Genomic DNA, 18,328 nt, shown 5'->3' with positions numbered 1-18,328 from the left:
CCTCAGGCGTGCCGGTGGCCAGGGGTGACTCAGCCAGTTGGCAGCCTGGGGGCGGGGGGGAGTCAGGCTCGTGCTGGCTGGCAGCCAGGGGTGGCTCGGGCAAGCCCATGGCTGAGGGGTCGGGGTGGTTTGGCCAGGGCTTCTCTGGCTGCAGGGGGAGGGGTGGCCCTCAGGGCTCTGGCGGGCAAGTGGGGAAGGGGGCCAGGTAGGTGGGCTATCCTTCCATGGGGGCTCACCCACCGCCCATGATGTACACTATGGACAGACTCTCCTATAACCATCCTTATATTTATTCAAACCTGTCACTTTATTTCTGCCACCACCCTCTGAAAAGTGAGGGGGGGAAAAAACAATAGTTTGAGAGAATAGCTATATTTCGAAGTGTGTCCTGGAAGCTGAACAATCACGGTTCTGGGCAAAAACCTGTGCCTAGATTGCCCCTGGCGTACAGTCTGGGACTGGCATGGGCCCTCTGTGCACCTAGGCTCTTTTCCCCCCTGCTTGCCGGGAGCAGCTGGTGTTTGTTTGTTTGTTTGTTTGTTTTATTTTTTTAAAGGGCAACAAGACAAAAACTGGGCAACAAGCGACTCACAAGCCAATTAAGCGAAAAACAAGCCCAATTTCTGCGGTTTGGGTTTGTTTTTTTGCAGGTTTGGCATGTCCGATAATGACGGTTACTATTGACAAGACTGTTCTCTAAAATAATGTGCAAAAATATCAGTTAAGAGGATGAAAGAACTGTGATTTATAATCTAAGGAAAATCTTTCATCTGCCTTGTAGCTGCATTGTGAAATGTGCATGTGCTCTCAATCACAGCAGTAGCAAAAGTCCTTCCCTGGCAAAGCATCCAACTGTGCTATCATAGCTTCAACCATGTTCAAGAACAATTGATAAACACAGTATAAACCATGCAAGTCAGAATCAGCCTCCTAAATCATCGTCAACCATGTCAGTTGCATGATGCCATACGATGGACTGAACAGCTCTACCAGCTGAATCCATCTACTGTACCCTAGAATTGGATGCAGGGGACTAGACCTCTTCAGCCCCCATGGCAACGGTCCTTCATGCAGCTGTTTTCAGGCTCAGATCACAATGTATAACCGTGTAGTGCAGGGGTCGGCAACTTTTTAGAGGTGGTGTGCCAAGTCGTCATTTATTCACTCTAATTTAAGATTTCGCGTGCCAGTAATACATTTTAACGTTTTTAGAAGGTCTCTTTCTGTAAGTCTATAATATAACTAAACTATTGTTGTAAATAAGGTTTTTAAAATGTTTAGAAAACTTCATTTAAAATTAAATTAAAATGCAGAGCCTCCCGTCCAGTGCCACTAAAAATCAGCTCGTGTGCCGCCTTCGGCACCAGTGCCATAGATTGCCTACCCCTGGTGTAGTGGGTGGCAACAGTATGTAAGTGTGTTTTCAACCTGGTCAGAGAGGATGAGTATAGTAGTAGGTAAAACGTCCCCTCCCCTTGCTCGCTGTGAGCAGGGCAGCCCGATGTAAGGCACTGGGACTGCTCCTTCACCCTCCTGAAGCAGGAGCCTGCTTGATGGGAGAAACATAGGAACACACAGCAAAGAAGAGAGGCAGGCAGGCAGCCCCCATTGAATGGTTGCGCCACTTGCGCAACCGCCCCCCTTTCACCCAGTCAGCTACGCAAGCCCGTCGGCGTAAATGCCTTCGCGCATACCGGTGCTGCACTGCGGAGGTGCTGCTATTCAACCAAGCTTCCCTTGCTCGCTCCTCCCCATCTTTGCTCTGTCCCCGCCCCCTTCCTCTGCTCTGATTGGCGGGGGTGGGCGGGGTCTCCGGCGGCGATTGGCTGTTGGTGTGCTGAGGCGAGGTAGGTTGCGCGCAGGGTAATAAAGTTAGTGGGGCTGGCTCAGTGCGCGTTAGAAGCGGCTGCGAGTTGGATCTCTATGGAGGTGGTCGAAGGAAGCTTTTGGCTGCTCCTGCTTGGGTGATTCGGAGGCTCGTCCTGCGTCGTACGCTCCCCCCCCTCCCTACCCCGGTCCCCGGCTCCCTCTTTCCCCCTCCCTTCTCTCGCCTCTCCCCCCGCCCTTGGTAGCCGCCGGGATCCCGTGAAGCTGACGAGGCCACAGGGAAGGTGAGGAAGCCGGTGCCGGCGGACAGCGCTGGGGGGGGTACTGTTGTCTAAAATGGCCGCCACTAAAATGGCCGCCATCTTCTTTTCGCCTCCCCCTCTTTCTTCACTACAAAATGGCGGCCCCGGCCGCCGGGACCGGCTTCTCCCCGGCCGGTGGGCGAAGGGCAGAGACCGCAGCCCGTCCGGCTAGGATGAGAGTCCGTGGGGAGGGACTGGCCGCGGGCCGGGCGTGGGGAGGCGCGGCGGAGGGAGCTGGTTACTGGGAGCCCTTGGAAGGGCGCCTCAGCCCGCTCGCAGCGGGGTAAAGGGGAAGCGGAGAACCAAGTCCTCCGGGGAAGGCAGCGTGGCTCCCGGGTAACCCTGGAGAAGCTGCCTGTCCTCGCGCACATCGGGGTGGAGGGTGAGGGGTCCTGATCTGCCCCGGGGAGGGGCGAGTCCCTGAGCCCGACCTGCCCAAGAGGGGGACGCGCCTTCGGGACCCTGATCGCCCCCATAGGGTCCCCTCCCGGGGGGCGGGCGGATGAGCCTCTCGATCCGGAGGAACTCCCCCCCCCCCCCTTTTTTTTTTTCTCCCCCGGGTGCCTCCCTGCGCCAGCGAAGGGGGAAGCGCTTTGTCTGGGCGCGAGGCCCTCGCGGGCTGCGCGTAACGGGGGGGGCGGCCCGTCGCCTTGCAGAGGGCGGGCTGGGGGCTTCCTGCTTCCCTCGCCGAGAACAAAGAGCCGGCCCGGCCTGCTGAGCCTAGGAACGGGCGGCGCCGGGGGGAGGGGGCGCTCGGGGCTCCGTGCGCCGGGGGGGGGAGTGCCTGTGTCCTGCAGGGGCGCCGCTGCTGCCGCCTGCGTTTCCCGCAGCCCTTTTGTTTGGCTGCAGCCACCTCTTATTCTTTCCCTTGCCCCCAGCCTGAGCAGGCTGCTGGGGGAAAGAGCTGCCGGGGCAGGATGAGAAGGTGTATTGCTCAAGCGGAAAGTATCTCTAAAGAGTAGGTGTTAGCGCTTACCTGCCAAACACGCATAGGAGGGAGGGGAACTTCCTCAGGAGGAAACACCTTTCATGGTCTCACCCTCTGGTGACGAGAACTCTGGGCTCCATCATGCTTTATCTCATCACTTAATTTTTTAAAATTGTTGAGCCAGTAGAAAAGGTTATGGAAGCAAAATTTTGTAACAAAGAACTGTTCAGATGCTCCATCTTTTGTCTTCAGAGCAGACTACCTCCATGATGAGTACTGCTCTGATTTTTCTTTTAAAGGCCACCCACGTTTCCGGGCATGATCAAACTACCTCCATCTTTGAATCTTAACCATTTGTAGGGATGAGGCAAATGGGGCTTAAAGCGGTTCTGTAGTTAAATGACTATCTTTTATATGGATTAGATATTCACCTAATCTTAAATAGGCCTGGATTAAACACTTTATGATCTGGCACATCTGTTCACACTACAGTTTTTAGGATGCATTCCTGTTAGATTTGACATTATTGCGTGGCTGTTCCTGCCAAACTTCATAGTAATACAAATAAATCTTAATTTTAAAACTAGACAAACTCTTAAGCGAATATGACATCAGACTGTAGAATTTTTTGTTAAAGTAACCTGTAAGAAAAGGGTGCGTCTCAGACAAGAATTTAGACACTTTTTTTTTGGCCCCAAGAGAGACGATTATGGTCACATAATCGAGCTTTCTGAGGGTGTCCCTACATTGCTTTATGTTGCTGATGTCATCAAGTGTTGCACATAAGTGAAGGAATAAACTGACTTTCAATGTGTATTTAAGCTCTGGGGGACTCCTTTTTAATAAAAGCACATAGTTAAACTCAAATAATGTGGTTTGTGTTGATAGATGTCATCCTGCTGAAGAAAAGAACTGTTATAAGCACAAGCGAATAATTGTAATGTGAACTCTGATTTGTCGTTCTAGGTTTTTTTCCCCCCACCCTGTCAATTTATTATTCTTTTGAAGATTCTTCGTTGTCAAGCCGCCAAAGTGGAGAGTGCGATTGCAGAAGGGGGTGCTTCTCGTTTCAGGTAGGATGTTTGTTTTTCCCCTCAATGACAGACTATTGTAAAATAACTCAAAGCAAAATGACCTGCAATATATATGTTCAACTCTCTATGAGAATTTTAAGTTAGTTTTATATGCTAAGTGACAGATTAATTGTATTGCTTTTAACTTCTGTTTGTGAAGGATGTATAGCTAAACTTTCAAATAAAATATACAAAAAAATTGTGTAGCTAGGCCTGAGCTAGAGAGAGTACTTTTGAAAAGCCTTGAATAAGGGTATTTTCTTCTCTGAAACAGTGCTTCTTCAGGCGGAGGAGGTAGTAGGGGTGCACCTCAGCACTATCCCAAGACTGCCAGCAACAGGTATGTCATATTGCCATGTTGGTGGTAAAAACATATATAGCTGTAAATAAGGAGTCTGCATGCATACATACATAACAGCAATTATTGATCTCAAACCTGTAGACTTCTCTAAGACACCATGAGATTGTACTTTTGTCAGCTTTTGTTAACTTCCTAACAGATAACATTGACAAATCTTATTCCAGCTTTGTATACTAGAGAGAGCCACCAGTCTAATTAAAAAGGAAAATGTCTAACTGTAGACAATTACTAACTTGTTAGTGCTAATATGATACGCAGATTTCATTTAACTGAAATGAAGTCAAGGGGGTGTGGAGAAGAGTTGGTGGGGACACTGGGGAACACCCAATCCCGCAAAAGAAGCATGTGGGTCTCCATAATGTCCCCATAGGCTATGGGAGCGCCTATTGCACAACCAGTTGCAGGTTCATAACCTAAATCTAAGGTGACATTCAAAACTTATGCTGCTTATGACAACATTTGAGCAAAAACTTCTTTTCTCAGTTTACTGCCTTATTTATATTTTTTCAATAAATATAGCGAGTTCCTGGGGAAAACCCCAGGGCAAAACGCTCAGAAATGGATTCCTTCACGAAGCACTAGACGAGATGACGACTCCGCAAATGACAAAGAACGACATGATGCAATCTTCAGGAAAGTAAGAGGGTAAGTTGGTCTATTATTTTTAAGGTTAATATCGATTGGCAAAGTGGAGTACTAAAAAATACCTTCCACCCCCACCCCCAATATTATTTTATCAACCTGTAGTATAAGTACTTTTATACCAGTAGTTTTCAACCTGTGGTCTTCAGACCGCCAGGGGTCTGCAGACTATACATCCAAGATTTCCAAAGGGGTCCACACCTCTGTTAAAAGTTTGTGTGTGTTTTTTGTGGGGGGTCCCACAAATGAAAGGTTGAAAACCGCTGTCTTGCATGGTTAAAATTGAAATACATGGTTCCTAATGGAAGGGTTAGAAGGAGGGGCAAATACATGTGCATAAACTTAAGAGAGTATTCCTGAAGCTGGTCAGAGATTCCTGAGTAGCTGTCCCCTGTAAGGGATTGGTGGAGCAGGAGCAGTAGAAAATCTGAATTGTCTGCCCTGCATCATGTAAAAAACTTGTAATGGGGAGGGTTTAAGATTGCTATATTCTGTTTGCTGCTGAGTGCATTTCTTGTGTGCCCTAAAAAGCTTCCTCTATTTGACAAACACACAAAGTAAATTGCTCTTGTCTAAAGTGATAACTGGAAGAAAACCAGGACAACTCAAATCTTAACCCCAACTCACGTAAATTAAACTGTATCGGCTATGTGACCATTTTACAAACATAACTGGTTCCTCTAACTTTTCTTCCTCTAGCATACTAAATAAACTTACTCCTGAAAAGTTTGACAAGCTATGCCTTGAGCTCCTCAATGTGGGTGTAGAGTCTAAGCTCATCCTAAAAGGGATCATACTGCTGGTAAGTCAGGTGTATTTTAAGTACATATGAATTTAGTATTCAATAAGAATATCTAAGTGGTTGATTACACAAAAACCCTAGTTTTAGTACAAAGGATGAATAATCTTGGTTTAAGTCTCCGAATTGTTCCTGATATATAAAATAGGGCCAAATAGATGAAGGAAAATTGCCCAAAACTTAATTTTATTACATATTGGGATTACAACTTGAAGAGAAGCAGCAGCCTAACTAATGACCATTTAACTTTTTTCTGTATATTAAAACAACCCTTCCTGGTAAAGATTTCTACAGTAGTACAGGATGTGAAGGCTTCTTTTAATCTGAAGCAAGCCTTTACTAGCCACAAACGCTTCCAATATTTCTGTAGGTGGTCTTGGGACTCTGTGTTACACTTTGAGTGCCAAGTGATAGTGTAGCTTTTTTGAAACATTGCTACTAGTAGTAGTTATACTGTGAAAAATAAGAGTTGTACTGTACTACACATCCTTGTGCTTTATGTAAATTACTTAAATATAGTCAGGTGAACTGAAGTGGGGCTGGCAGGGACTTTGAGAGATATCTAGTCCACAGACACATACACCATGCTGTGACCCCCCCCCCCGGTGCTGAGGCAGAACAAAATACACTCATTGTCATGAAATAAGATGTGTGAGCTCAGACACAACTACTGTCTTAAATTCCATAGCAATGTTGTAAGGCTGTAATGGATTCCGAGATGGTTGGAGGGGAAGGAGGAGGGTATTTTCCAACATTGGAATGATTACACAAGACATTATAGCCTTAGAGAACTCTAAGAGGTTAGGAAATACCAGGAGTCCATCTGGAACAATAGTCACACATAAAGAGTGACTCTTGTAACTTTGATTGGGTACTTTGCCCCAAATAAAACAGTTTTAAAAATGCCCTCTATTAGTGTCCTGTTGGAGATATTCACTACTTAATGCTGATAGATTTTAATATAAAAATTTAAGATACTCTAATCAATTAGTGTACTAGAAACATACTATTTTCTTTAGATCGTAGACAAAGCCCTTGAAGAGCCAAAGTATAGCTCCCTGTATGCTCAACTATGTCTGCGGCTGGCAGAAGATGCACCCAACTTTGATGGCCCATCAGCAGAGTGTCATCCAGGACAGAAGCAAAGCACAGTGAGTGTCTTATTCCTCTCTCTCTCACTGAAAATCTAAATCTTTTGCTTGTGTGGATAACTGCATTGGTCTGAAACCTAATTATATCTAATCATATGTTTGTAGACATTCAGACGCCTCCTAATTTCTAAACTTCAAGATGAATTTGAAAACCGCACCAGAAATGTTGATAGTAAGATTAAAACTATTCTATATTAAATCTAGACTTTATATTTTATGTATATTTGTACAGTATTGTTGACAAACATCTCTTATGTCCAGTCTATGATAAGCGTGATGGCCCCCTCCTCCCGGAGGAGGAGGAACAGAGAGCTATTGCCAAGATCAAGATGCTGGGGAACATCAAATTCATTGGAGAACTTGGCAAGCTTGATCTTATTCATGAATCTATCCTTCATAAGTGCATCAAAACAGTAAGTGTCAGGACTTCCTAAATTTGGTGTGTACCAGCTCGGTAAAATAGTTCTTTACAGCTAATATTAAAGTGCAAAATAGTCAATACTGCTTTAAGAGATGTATTTTTTTTCTGTGTATGTAGGAAAATTTGAATAGTTAATAACAGTGCAGTACATAGCTTTATTAAGAGTTCTATAAGAATTCTCCAAGATGAGGTTTTAATTTGGTCCAGGTATTTTGCAGGATAAGGCTCTATACAGGTCTGTCGCATCTTACGCGCATTTAACATGTGCGATTTTAGCTTTACGCGGTTGACAAAAACACTAAAAAGAGGAAAATAACAACTTTAATACTGTACTTACAGTGCGGGCAATTCTGCCCGCCATTCAACTCCATGTAATTTTGACTATACGTGGTTTTCGCTTTACGCACTAACTGTGGAACGGAACCCCCACATAAGATGAGACAGGCCTGTATAAGAGAGGGGAGAGCATTCTGTATTTTGAATTAACCTCATAACTGTCTGCATAAAGATCCCCCTCTTAATGGAAATAATCCCTCTTTAATGTTTTAGCTTTTGGAAAAGAAGAAGAGAGTCCAACTCAAGGATATGGGGGAGGATTTGGAGTGCCTCTGTCAGATAATGAGGACAGTGGGACCTAGACTAGACCATGCAAAAGCCAAGGTATGTCTTTCTTTCAAACTGAAGTACTAACACTTTATGGCTCCCTGCAAAAAAAAAAAAAGGGGGGGGGGGGACAGAAATACGTTGTTTGTTCACAATTTTCACTCTAGAAAGTTGAGCAATTATGTACCCGAATACTAATTTTTATCACAAATGCTGTAGAATTGTATTCTAAGTGCAAGGAATTAGTTACATGATGTGTCTTACGATATGTTTGTGGCCTATAACTGTCCTACCCTATGTCTCTTAAGGTTGACTTGTCTTGTCTTCATAGGTATTTTTAGTAGCTGGTCACTGTCAGAATGTTTACAAAGCTAAATAGTATTGACTGATTTTTCTGTCCTTTGCCTCAGAGTGTCTTGGGCAGAAGATAATCTAGGGATTCAGCTACAGTCCAGTCCAAACCATTCCTTTAAGGGAATGGGAAATAGAAGGGGAGGACAACAGCCTGTTTCTCTTTACCATTTTTAGATAATGTGAACACTGCCACATTTTAAATGTAATTTGTAATACTGATACTGAAAAGAGAGACTATTGAGGGGGAAACTGCAACTTTAAGCAACTAAGCTAAACTTGGCCTCTTTCTCCTCTTAGTCCTTAATGGATCAGTACTTTGCCCGTATGCGCTCCTTGATGTTAAGTAAGGAATTGCCAGCAAGGATTCGTTTCCTGCTGCAGGTAAGAGTGCCAGTCCTGTTTGGTTTCTTGCCCTCTTTGTCTCTTCAACCCCCCCCCCCTTTTTTTTTTGGAGGGGGGGGTCCATTACTTTTTTGCTTTTTTCCTTTTAGGATACTGTGGAGTTGAGAGAACACAACTGGGTTCCTCGCAAAGCTTTTCTTGACAATGGACCAAAGACTATCAATCAAATCCGTCAAGATGCAGTAAAAGTAAGTACTTCCACGTCCATTTGCACCAACTGTAATGATGTATTATTGGTCATCTACGGCATGTTCGCGTGAAGGGGTTGGTCAAACTCCTGGACTCCGACTAAAATCTTAATCCTAGAATCTGAATAGACTGGTAAATACATGTTCTGGACTTGCAGAACTATCTATATGAATTGACTAAGATTCTAAATCTGTCTTTGAAGGATCTGGGAGTCTTTATTCCTGCTCCTATGGCTCAAGGGATGAGAAGCGACTTCTTTCTGGAGGGACCGTTTATGCCACCCAGGATGAAACTTGACAGGGACCCACTTGGAGGGCTTGCTGATATGTTTGGACAAATGCCAGGTAAACTGAAATCCTAAAGCTGCTGTGGCAGCAGCAGCATTCTCTTGAATGTCAGGTGTGTACATGACTGTCTACCTTCTCATTCACCTTCCTATGTACAGGTAGCGGAATTGGTACTGGTCCAGGAGTTATTCAGGATAGATTTTCACCAACCATGGGACGTCATCGTTCAAATCAACTTTTCAATGGCCATGGGGGACACCTCATTCCGCCTGCTCAATCCCAGTTTGGAGATCTAGGCAAATCTTTTTTGAAAAATCAGGTAAGGAAGACCTTTTGGTGATTAGGTATATCTGAAACCTTAGTTTTGGAATCTTCTTTACACTGAGACAGATGTGCAGGCTTCCAGATGGATGCTGGTCATCTGTGTTGTATAAGATTCTTACAGCTGGTAGGAAAATAAGCACTTCTTGCACATTGCAGTCGTTTCTTCCCCCCACTCCTCCAAAAAAGGAAAAAAAAGAGAGAAGAGAGACTGATGCAAGGGAGACTTCTTTCTTTATTGCCAGGGAAGGTGCACATTTTATGACTTTGAGTCAGAAGTGTGTAATGTGTCAATTTTTCTTTTAAATCCATGGCCCTGGTTTTAGGGATAGAATACACTACTTTTTTTCCTCTTCCTTCCTTCCCTGGCAAATATTTTCTATTGAACTTCTAGTTCCTTTGGTACTACTACCATATTTTGTGCACCCCCGTCATCTGCACTTCTTTCTCTCTATCTTTCTTTCTCTCTCTCTCTCTCTTTCTGAAATAGGGGCAAAGCCAGCTCTACCATAACCAGAATCAGGGACTGTTATCCCAGCAACAAGGACAGTCGAAGGATATGCCACCTCGGTTTTCTAAGAAAGGACAGCTTAATGCAGATGAGGTATATACCTACATTACTTGCAGCATTCTTAATATATTGCCCAATGATTATAGCAAGACGCGTTATTACGAGGACTAATGCTGGACCTCTGCTTCTTATCTCCTCCTCTTTTCTTCTTTGTCCCTTCTCCACTTTCACTTTAACCCCTCATTATCCTTGGGTGTCCAGCGTCCTGTGAGCAAGATTATGAGATATGAGGGCAATTTCTCAGGATTTTTCTTTCCTAAAGCAAGGTCAATACCTCTGACCTTTCATAGAAAGGAGCTCTTCATCTGGTTGCAATATAGGCTTTTTTTTGTTTGTTTTTTGTCTGCTTTGGGGAGTGGTTTATGTCCATGTGAAAACTGATATGCATGTACAATAATGCAAAGTTTACTCTGCATTTGACACAGTCACTGAGATGTCAACTTGCATATTTTTCCTTTAAATCTTGGCTTCTCTAATAGCCATGCATCTGTTTCCAAACCAGATCACTTTGGGTCTATATTGCAGTCATCAAAATACCAAAGCAAGGCTAAAACTAGCAATATTGTGTTTTGATGCTATAAACCAACAGCCAAGACTTAAATATACAGGCACCTTATATTAATGCATCTTGTTTCAAATTGGAACTTTTATCCTTAGTTCATCCTGTTGTTCTTGGGTGTTGAACTACACACGTGGCCTAATCCTGATTACAGTTTTACCAGTGTAAATTCTGAAATAATCCCACTGAATATACTAGTGTAAAACTGGCATGAGATCAAGAGCAGGCCTACAAAAATAAACTTGTCCTGAGTCACTACACTACATTAGCAGGGCTTGTGAGATACTCTGATTATTTAGTGACTTGCCAGGGAACTTCAGCAATTTGATGGGCTAGGATTTGTCTTCTTACAGATTAGCCTGAGACCTGCTCAATCTTTTCTAATGAATAAGAACCAAGTGCCAAAGCTTCAGCCCCAAATAACTATGATTCCTCCCAGTGCACAACCACCACGCACTCAGACACCACCTTTGGGACAGGTAAATATCCTAATTTGATAACTGTGACTATTGTTTAACTCTGTATAAAATTTAAGCGCTGACAACTAAAGTAGCTCTTGCACATGCATCAAGATAAATCACAATCGTATATAAAAAACTGTTGGAAAGAATACAGGATTTTCTTCTGGCTGTAGTTTCAGTAAAAGATTTGAATAAATGTAACCAAATATTTAATTTCTGAAACTACCCTAACTTTATCACTTATTTTCAAGCCTCCTCAGCTTGGTCTCAAAACAAATCCACCACTTATTCAAGAGAAGCCTGCAAAGATCAGTAAAAAGCCGCCACCTTCTAAGGAAGAATTGCTTAAACTCACTGTAAGTTAATGTTGTACTCTGTTCCAAATGGGACACAGCTACTGCAAGAAATCAGTGGAGTTCAGATTCATTTCTATTTCAGGAAGCTGTTGTGACTGACTATCTGAACAATGGAAATGCAAATGATGCTATCAATGGTGTGAGAGAAATGAGGGCTCCAAAGCCCTTCCTACCTGAGATGTTGAGCAAAGTAATCATTCAATCCCTAGACCGATCAGATGAAGATAAAGAGAAAGCAAGTGCTTTGATCAGCTTACTGAAACAGGAAGGAATAGCCACTAGTGACAACTTCATGCAGGTACTCCATGTTGTAGCCTCGGAGTTCTTTTTGAGTTAAAGATTCTCTTTTTGATGCTTAGGAACTGGAAAACACTCCCCCCCCCCCCCCCCCCCCCCCCCCCAATACCCTACAGTACAAAGGTTCTCAAACTGGGGGTCATAATTCTTCGGGTCGCAAGGTGGTTGCATGGGGATTGCAAGCTATCAGCTCTGTGGGACAGACAACTCCCAGTCCCCATTAATTTAAGTCTCCCCTTCCCCCCCCCCCCCCTATGTGAAAGGGGTCACAATACAAAAAGTTTGAAAACCACTGCTATAGTAAATATAGGTACTATGAATAATAGACACTTTTCACTGGACATGTAGTTAGTGTCCTTTAGAAAGAATATTCCTTGCGTGTAAGGTTTTTTCATCTTGTAGTTCCCTAGACTAATCATGTTGCTGACAACTTAATATTCTTCCCTTTTTCTTAGGCATTCCTGAATGTATTGGACCAGTGTCCCAAACTGGAGGTAGACATCCCTTTGGTGAAATCCTACTTAGCACAGTTTGCAGCCCGTGCCATTATTTCAGAACTGGTGAGCATTTCAGAACTGGCTCAACCACTGGAGAGTGGCACCCATTTCCCCCTCTTCTTGCTTTGCCTTCAGCAGTTAGCTAAGTTACAAGACCGGGAATGGCTAACTGAACTCTTCCAACAAAGCAAAGTCAACATGCAGAAGATGTTGCCAGGTAAGCAATCAAAATACTTACTGTGACATATTAATCATTTTATCTTTCAACTTCTGTAAAGTGTACTGGGTGGAAAATGCTGTGAAACATTCTTGGGGAGGGGGATGTCGGTTAATAAATAACTGTCATAGCAGAATTTCTTAAATTGATCAGGTTTTTTCTACCCCACTGACTATATATTTAATATAGTATCCATGCTGTTCTCAAGTTGTCTATATAGATGCTGAGATGAGGATGTTTGCATACCATTTATTTATTTATTTATTGGCTAGTAGTGCCATCAAGATCATAAGTGGGAGCAGACAGATGTGCTATTTTGAAAGGTCAGCCTTAACAGGGGCCTTCCCCAGGTAGACTTTTTTGTCATGCCTTCCAACTTAAGATGCTAGTTTTCTCAGAGTGTGTAGAAGATACAGTTGTGACTCCCTGGGAGATGGTCTTCTGGCACATTAGTCCCTGGGGTCTCTTACATGTCTTCCCTCCAATTTCACTGATCCATAAAGTCCTGCTCAAACTGAAATGAGAGAGAGAGCCATGATTGCTTTCATAACTGCAGTGTGGCCAAGACTGGTGTGGTTCCTGACCCATCTGGTCTGTCTCTATACCTTCTTCTGACTGCCCTTCTGACCCAGTAGTAGGGCTCCATAACCTGCCCTAGCTTATCATCCCTGCTTCTCAGGCCTAGAGCAGGAATGTTCTCCTGAAATTCTGTTGGTTCTATGTGTAGGTAGATATCTGGGGGAGAATCGGTAGAAGATACATAATACTGAGTGTACCAGATTTGTGAGTACTACTACTCTTGCAAGTCCTTTTTAAATAGCAGGAAATCTATCTTCAGCTTTTGTACTAATCCCGAAATTGATGGGCTTGTTCCTGAACTCTGTCAAGGTTCATTTAGCTGCCAGTTTCTATCTGGCACTCAGAAAAACCCCTTATCTTTGCATATCCTACAGCAAGATTCCTTAAGGGCTTCCTTAATCGGTTCCTTCTATTGGACCACAACTTCAGCTTAATGCTTAATACAGTAAGAGGATCTACCTTCGAACATGGGGCAACCTGCTTACTACTACATCTGTCCTTCAACACTTCATTCCTTGTGGCAGTTGCCTAAGCCAGAAGGAATGGGGGACTGGAAGCCTTCATGGCAGGCCCACCATATGCTGGGGTGGATGTTGTTTGTTTGTTTGTTTGTTTGTTTGTTTTTCCCGGACAAAGTTACGTTACAGGCCTACCACACACTTCCACATCAGTCAGGACATTCAGCTGTCTTCTCTAGACAAGTGGAACTTGGATAAGGTTCAAAAACCAGTCTTCATACCTAGGATATAAAATGAGCCCTGGCTTTCTATCCTTATCAAAGTAAGCCCTTCAAAGGGCTTTCCCTGAACTCTGCCCTTTGGAGGGGGTCACTCAGTCTCCTCTCCGACTGAAGTGGCTATGGCGGTGCATTTTGCCCTCTGGGATGAACCCCCTTGAGTCACTGCATACTCAATGAGGGCTCATCTAATTCCATTGCCCTCAAGAAGGTGCCCACCAAGGACACTTGCAAGTCAGCCACCTGACTCTCCCTTAATACATTTTCATAGCATTATGCCTTATTCCATACCTTCAGGGTGGACACAGACTTTACAGGACCCTCTTCCACATTAAGGTACTTGGGACTTATGTGGTACATCCATAGGGACAATAACTTGAAGAGGTTACTTAACTTAGATGCAGAGACTTCCAGAAGGGACCATCATGATCCTGTAATCCAGGGGTTCTCAAACTTTTGAATTGGTGACCCCTTTCACACAGCAAGACTCCGAGTGAACCCCCCCATTAAAAACACCTTTTTTTATATATACTGTATTTAACACTATTATAAATGCTGGAGGCAAGTGTGGTTTGAGGGTGGAGGCTAACAGCTCGTGACTCTTTTTACTCACGCTCTCTCTCGGTTCAGAATCCCCACTCTAATCTGACTTGCACATTACAGGCCACAGAACCTTGACCACCCATTCCTTTTAAGAGGCCCATAACATCTAGCTGTTTTTAAAGACTTCAAGTTGCAGAGAATCCACCATTTACACTACTTTAAACCTACTCATATAGTAATTGGCATTCGTCCTGATGTCTTCGCCCTATATGTTTTTTGCCACTATCTCCTTTCCCTTTTGCTTTGGAGTCTTACTATGCTGTGAGGTTCTGAAGGAATTGGAGTGTCATAGTCTGCTCCTCCCTGTATGCTCTCATACCAGAGCACAAGGAGGCATATAGTGCAGGTGCAGACCCATAGGCACTATTAGTAGAAAAATCTCCAAGTCTGCATGGGTGCGTGTACATCGTTACCTGAAGCACCCATCATAGCAAAATATTGTGAACTCCAGTTACTGTGTAATTGTAAGTAACCTCTCCTTCTCAGCTAAGCTGGTTTGGTCCATTGTTTGACTTCAGAAGTTGTCTTAGTTATTCAGAATTTTCATTCAATTTTTCTTAGAAATTGATCAGAATAAGGATCGTATGCTGGAGATCTTGGAAGGGAAAGGACTGAGTTTCTTGTTCCCACTTCTGAAACTGGAGAAGGAACTGTTAAAGCAAATAAAGTTGGATCCATCCCCTCAAGCCATCTATAAATGGATTAAAGACAACATTTCACCCAAACTTCATGTAGATAAGGGATTTGTGAATATTTTGATGACAAGGTGAGATGATTAATTCAGAGCAAACCTATCATACTTTTTAGTAGTTCAGACATGTTAAAAATGGACTTGTGCTCACTAATGGCTTATGCAGTATCCACATAGCTGGAATAAAGTGTACCCTGCAGAAGGAGGATATAGAGACAAGATTGTACACAAGGAGGGGGTTCATGATGACTTCTTTTTAATGCTATTTAAAGCACTACAACTGAAGGAAAGAATGCTCTAGATAGCAAATCATGACCTTGTTCTCAAATCCTTCAGTGCTCTAACAGAGTCCAAGGAAACAGATTCAGATTCCTTGCATCTGAAGATGAACAGGCCCACAAATAACTTATCTATCTCATAGAGGTGGAAGGGACCCTGAAAGGTCATTAAGTCCAGCCCCCTGCCTTCTCTAGCAGGACCAAGTACTGATTTTTGCCCCAAATCCCCAAGTGGCCCCCTCAAGGATTGAACTCTCAACCCTGGGTTTAGCAGGCCAATGCTCAAACCACTGAGCTATCCCTCCCACAATGAGTACTTTCCCAAATAGGGCCTTGTTGGTCTTGGGTTTAACGTGGGGAGTTTTAAGCAGTTGAAAGTGGGGGAAAAAATTGATAGTGAATTTAACCAACTGACAAAAGTGCTTGTTTGTACAGCTACTTTTACATTGTCAAAGTAATTCACTAGTCTTAAATATAATTTCTAAATGTTTTCATACAACTTTTATTTCCAGTTTCTTGCAGTATATTTCAAGTGAAGTGAGCCCGCCTAATGATGAACCAGATTCTTCATCTGCTCCTTCTAAAGAGCAGTTAGAACAGGAAAAACAACTGCTTCTTTCCTTCAAGCCAGTAATGCAGAAGTTTCTTCATGACCATGTTGATCTACAAGTGAGTGCTCTGTATGCACTTCAGGTGCACTGCTACAACAACAACTTTCCAAAAGGTATGAATAATGTATTTGCATATTTCCCTCAAATACAGTAGCAAATTGGCAAAGTATTAGTCAGTACCATCCATGTTCTGAAGTGTTTAGTAAACCTGTCTGTCAAAGGGCACTCTGTTGTTATTATAATAGCAGCCTCTAAGCACATCCTAGTTATAAATGTAGCAAAGTTTACCACCTGGGTGCAACAGTGTACTTACCTAATGAAACTTCATTTAACGTGCAGTTGTCAGCCTTGCATGGAGCTTTCTATAGTTTGGGAAACTGCTTCTGAGGAATTCAATATGCCTAATATTGAATTGGTTTACCTGGTCTCTCTGTTTTTTTTTATAGGCATGTTACTGCGCTTTTTTGTTCATTTCTATGACATGGAAATTATTGAAGAGGAAGCCTTTTTGGCATGGAAAGAGGATATTACTCAAGAGTTTCCAGGGAAAGGCAAAGCTTTATTCCAGGTAAAACTGTGTATAATGGAGCAGAAATTTATAAAAATCTTTTTCAGTATATATTTGCCTACTTCCATTGTGCTGATGAGTTCAGGGAACCCTATTGTAAAAATATTAAGTACTTAGCTTAATTTAGAAATGCTCTTATGTGACCTTTATTTGGGCTGAGGCAGGGAATATGAGGCAGGATAAAGGAGCACTCTCCTCTTCCCTCCTCCTTCCCCCCACACCCCCCCCACACACAATAAAGGGGCAAAGGTCAATGATGACATGCATGCTACCCAAAATAAATGCTTTTTATGCTAGTATTTTTAGGGGAAAGCCACAAGAACGAGATGTAGAAATTTTGTATATGCGCACATGCAGTCAGCTTTTTCTGCTTCTGAAAATGCATTGATATGATTGCAGGTAAACCAGTGGCTAACCTGGCTGGAAACTGCTGAAGAGGAAGAATCTGAAGAAGATGCTGACTAAAGAACCAGCCAAAGCCTTAAATTTGTGCAAACACTGTTGCTATGATGTAACTGCATTTGACCTAACCACTGCGAAAATTCATTCCGCTGTAATGTTTCACAATATTTAAAGCAGAAGCATGTCAATAGGATGTTCTTCTGCATAAGGTTTTTGTAGTATGTCTTAATCATAGTCTACCATAAAATATTTTAGAGTATCTTTAATGTTTAGATAACAGTGTATTAGCAGCATGCAATAATTACATCATAAGTTCTCAAGCAGAAGCAGTCTATTGCAAGGGTTTTCTTTGCTGCCAGTTATCATAGGCTGTTAAGTTAGAAAACTGAATAGCAACACTGAATACTGTAGAAATGCACTTTGCTCAGTGTAATACTTGAGTCGTTGCAATATTTGATTATCCATTTGGTTGTTACAGAGAATCCTTAACTGTAATCGATGGTTGTTGCCGTAATAGTATATTGCCTGTAATTCTACCTCTAGTAATGGGCTTTATGTGCTAGATTTTAATATCCTTGAGCCTGGGCAAGTGCACAAGTCTTTTTAAAAGAAACATGGTTTACTTGCACAAAAACTGATCAGTTTGGAAAGGTGGTTAAATGCCCTTGGAAGTGGTTTTTGTGGGTGTGAAACATAAAATGGTGAGAAATTGAATTGGTCCCTCTTATTATAGTATTGAAATTAAGTCTACTTAATTTATCAAGACATGTTCATGCCCTGATTTTATATACTTGTATCTATCAATAAACATTGTGATACTTGACTTGTTTTCAAATGTCTCCCAGTAGCAGAACCTCTTGACAGCCAAAGCTAATTGGATTCCTTAAAAATATTTCACCCAAATGTAGTGAAGTCAAAGTATAGATGTGATGGTGATCTGGTGAGGTAAATCTGAGGCCTTCCTAAATGAGGGAAGTTGCACTATTACAAGTTTAAAAGTTGATTTAAACACACACATTTAACAGTGTCTACAAGGGAGTTTGGGTGGTTTATGTGGCTGTCTAAACATATTCCTTATTGATTTTAGCAGTTTAGCTTAAATGTCACCTTTACCATTCTACTGATGGGTTAAGGTCAGTTTAATTTAGATTAACTCTTATTTAATATCAGTGCAATTTCATAATATGTAGACACTGTTAAATGGAATTTTTTTTTTTAAAGATGAGATACTGGGAAGGGGGT

At 42.7% G+C, this 18,328-nt stretch overlaps 1 protein-coding gene and 1 non-coding gene across 7 annotated transcripts; both read left to right on the top strand.

Moving 5' to 3' along the window:
• Nucleotides 1-1,711: 1,711 nt before the first annotated feature.
• On the top strand, nt 1,712-17,909 carry EIF4G2 (eukaryotic translation initiation factor 4 gamma 2). 6 transcript variants are annotated; one of them, XM_065594847.1, is made up of 22 exons: nt 1,794-1,847; nt 4,024-4,130; nt 4,405-4,470; nt 5,011-5,136; nt 5,833-5,935; nt 6,952-7,083; nt 7,189-7,255; nt 7,345-7,496; nt 8,054-8,164; nt 8,759-8,842; nt 8,953-9,051; nt 9,255-9,396; nt 9,498-9,658; nt 10,151-10,264; nt 11,144-11,269; nt 11,503-11,607; nt 11,690-11,905; nt 12,360-12,618; nt 15,098-15,302; nt 16,018-16,229; nt 16,563-16,684; nt 17,084-17,909. In XM_065594847.1, exons 8-22 carry the CDS (start codon nt 7,413-7,415, stop codon nt 17,147-17,149), a joined length of 2,106 nt encoding a protein of 701 aa, XP_065450919.1. In that variant the 5' UTR covers nt 1,794-1,847; nt 4,024-4,130; nt 4,405-4,470; nt 5,011-5,136; nt 5,833-5,935; nt 6,952-7,083; nt 7,189-7,255; nt 7,345-7,412; the 3' UTR covers nt 17,150-17,909. The 6 variants fall into 6 exon arrangements, with proteins under 6 accessions (XP_065450922.1, XP_065450919.1, XP_065450918.1 ...); XM_065594846.1 differs by having other exon boundaries at nt 1,802-2,111; XM_065594848.1 differs by lacking the exon at nt 1,794-1,847 and adding an exon at nt 2,675-3,087.
• Nucleotides 10,301-10,467, top strand: LOC112060212 (small nucleolar RNA SNORD97). The gene has a single exon (XR_002889522.1). It is a non-coding gene; the product is annotated as a small nucleolar RNA SNORD97 (small nucleolar RNA).
• Nucleotides 17,910-18,328: the final 419 nt, after the last annotated feature.

This window comes from Chrysemys picta, chromosome 4 (assembly GCF_011386835.1).
Source record: "Chrysemys picta bellii isolate R12L10 chromosome 4, ASM1138683v2, whole genome shotgun sequence".
NCBI classification, from domain to species: Eukaryota; Metazoa; Chordata; order Testudines; family Emydidae; genus Chrysemys; species Chrysemys picta.
Note: the sequence above shows the minus strand (reverse complement) of the source record. Positions and strands in the feature narration are given on the sequence as shown.

Bases quoted from the DNA above. Each gene is read 5' to 3' on its own strand.
- EIF4G2 (XM_065594847.1), top strand. From the start codon at position 7,413: ATGCTGGGGAACATCAAATTCATTGGAGAACTTGGCAAGCTTGATCTT. The intron at 8,165-8,758 runs GTATGTCTTTCT...TTCTCCTCTTAG, and splicing joins TAGACCATGCAAAAGCCAAG to TCCTTAATGGATCAGTACTT. The intron at 8,843-8,952 runs GTAAGAGTGCCA...TTTTCCTTTTAG, and splicing joins GGATTCGTTTCCTGCTGCAG to GATACTGTGGAGTTGAGAGA.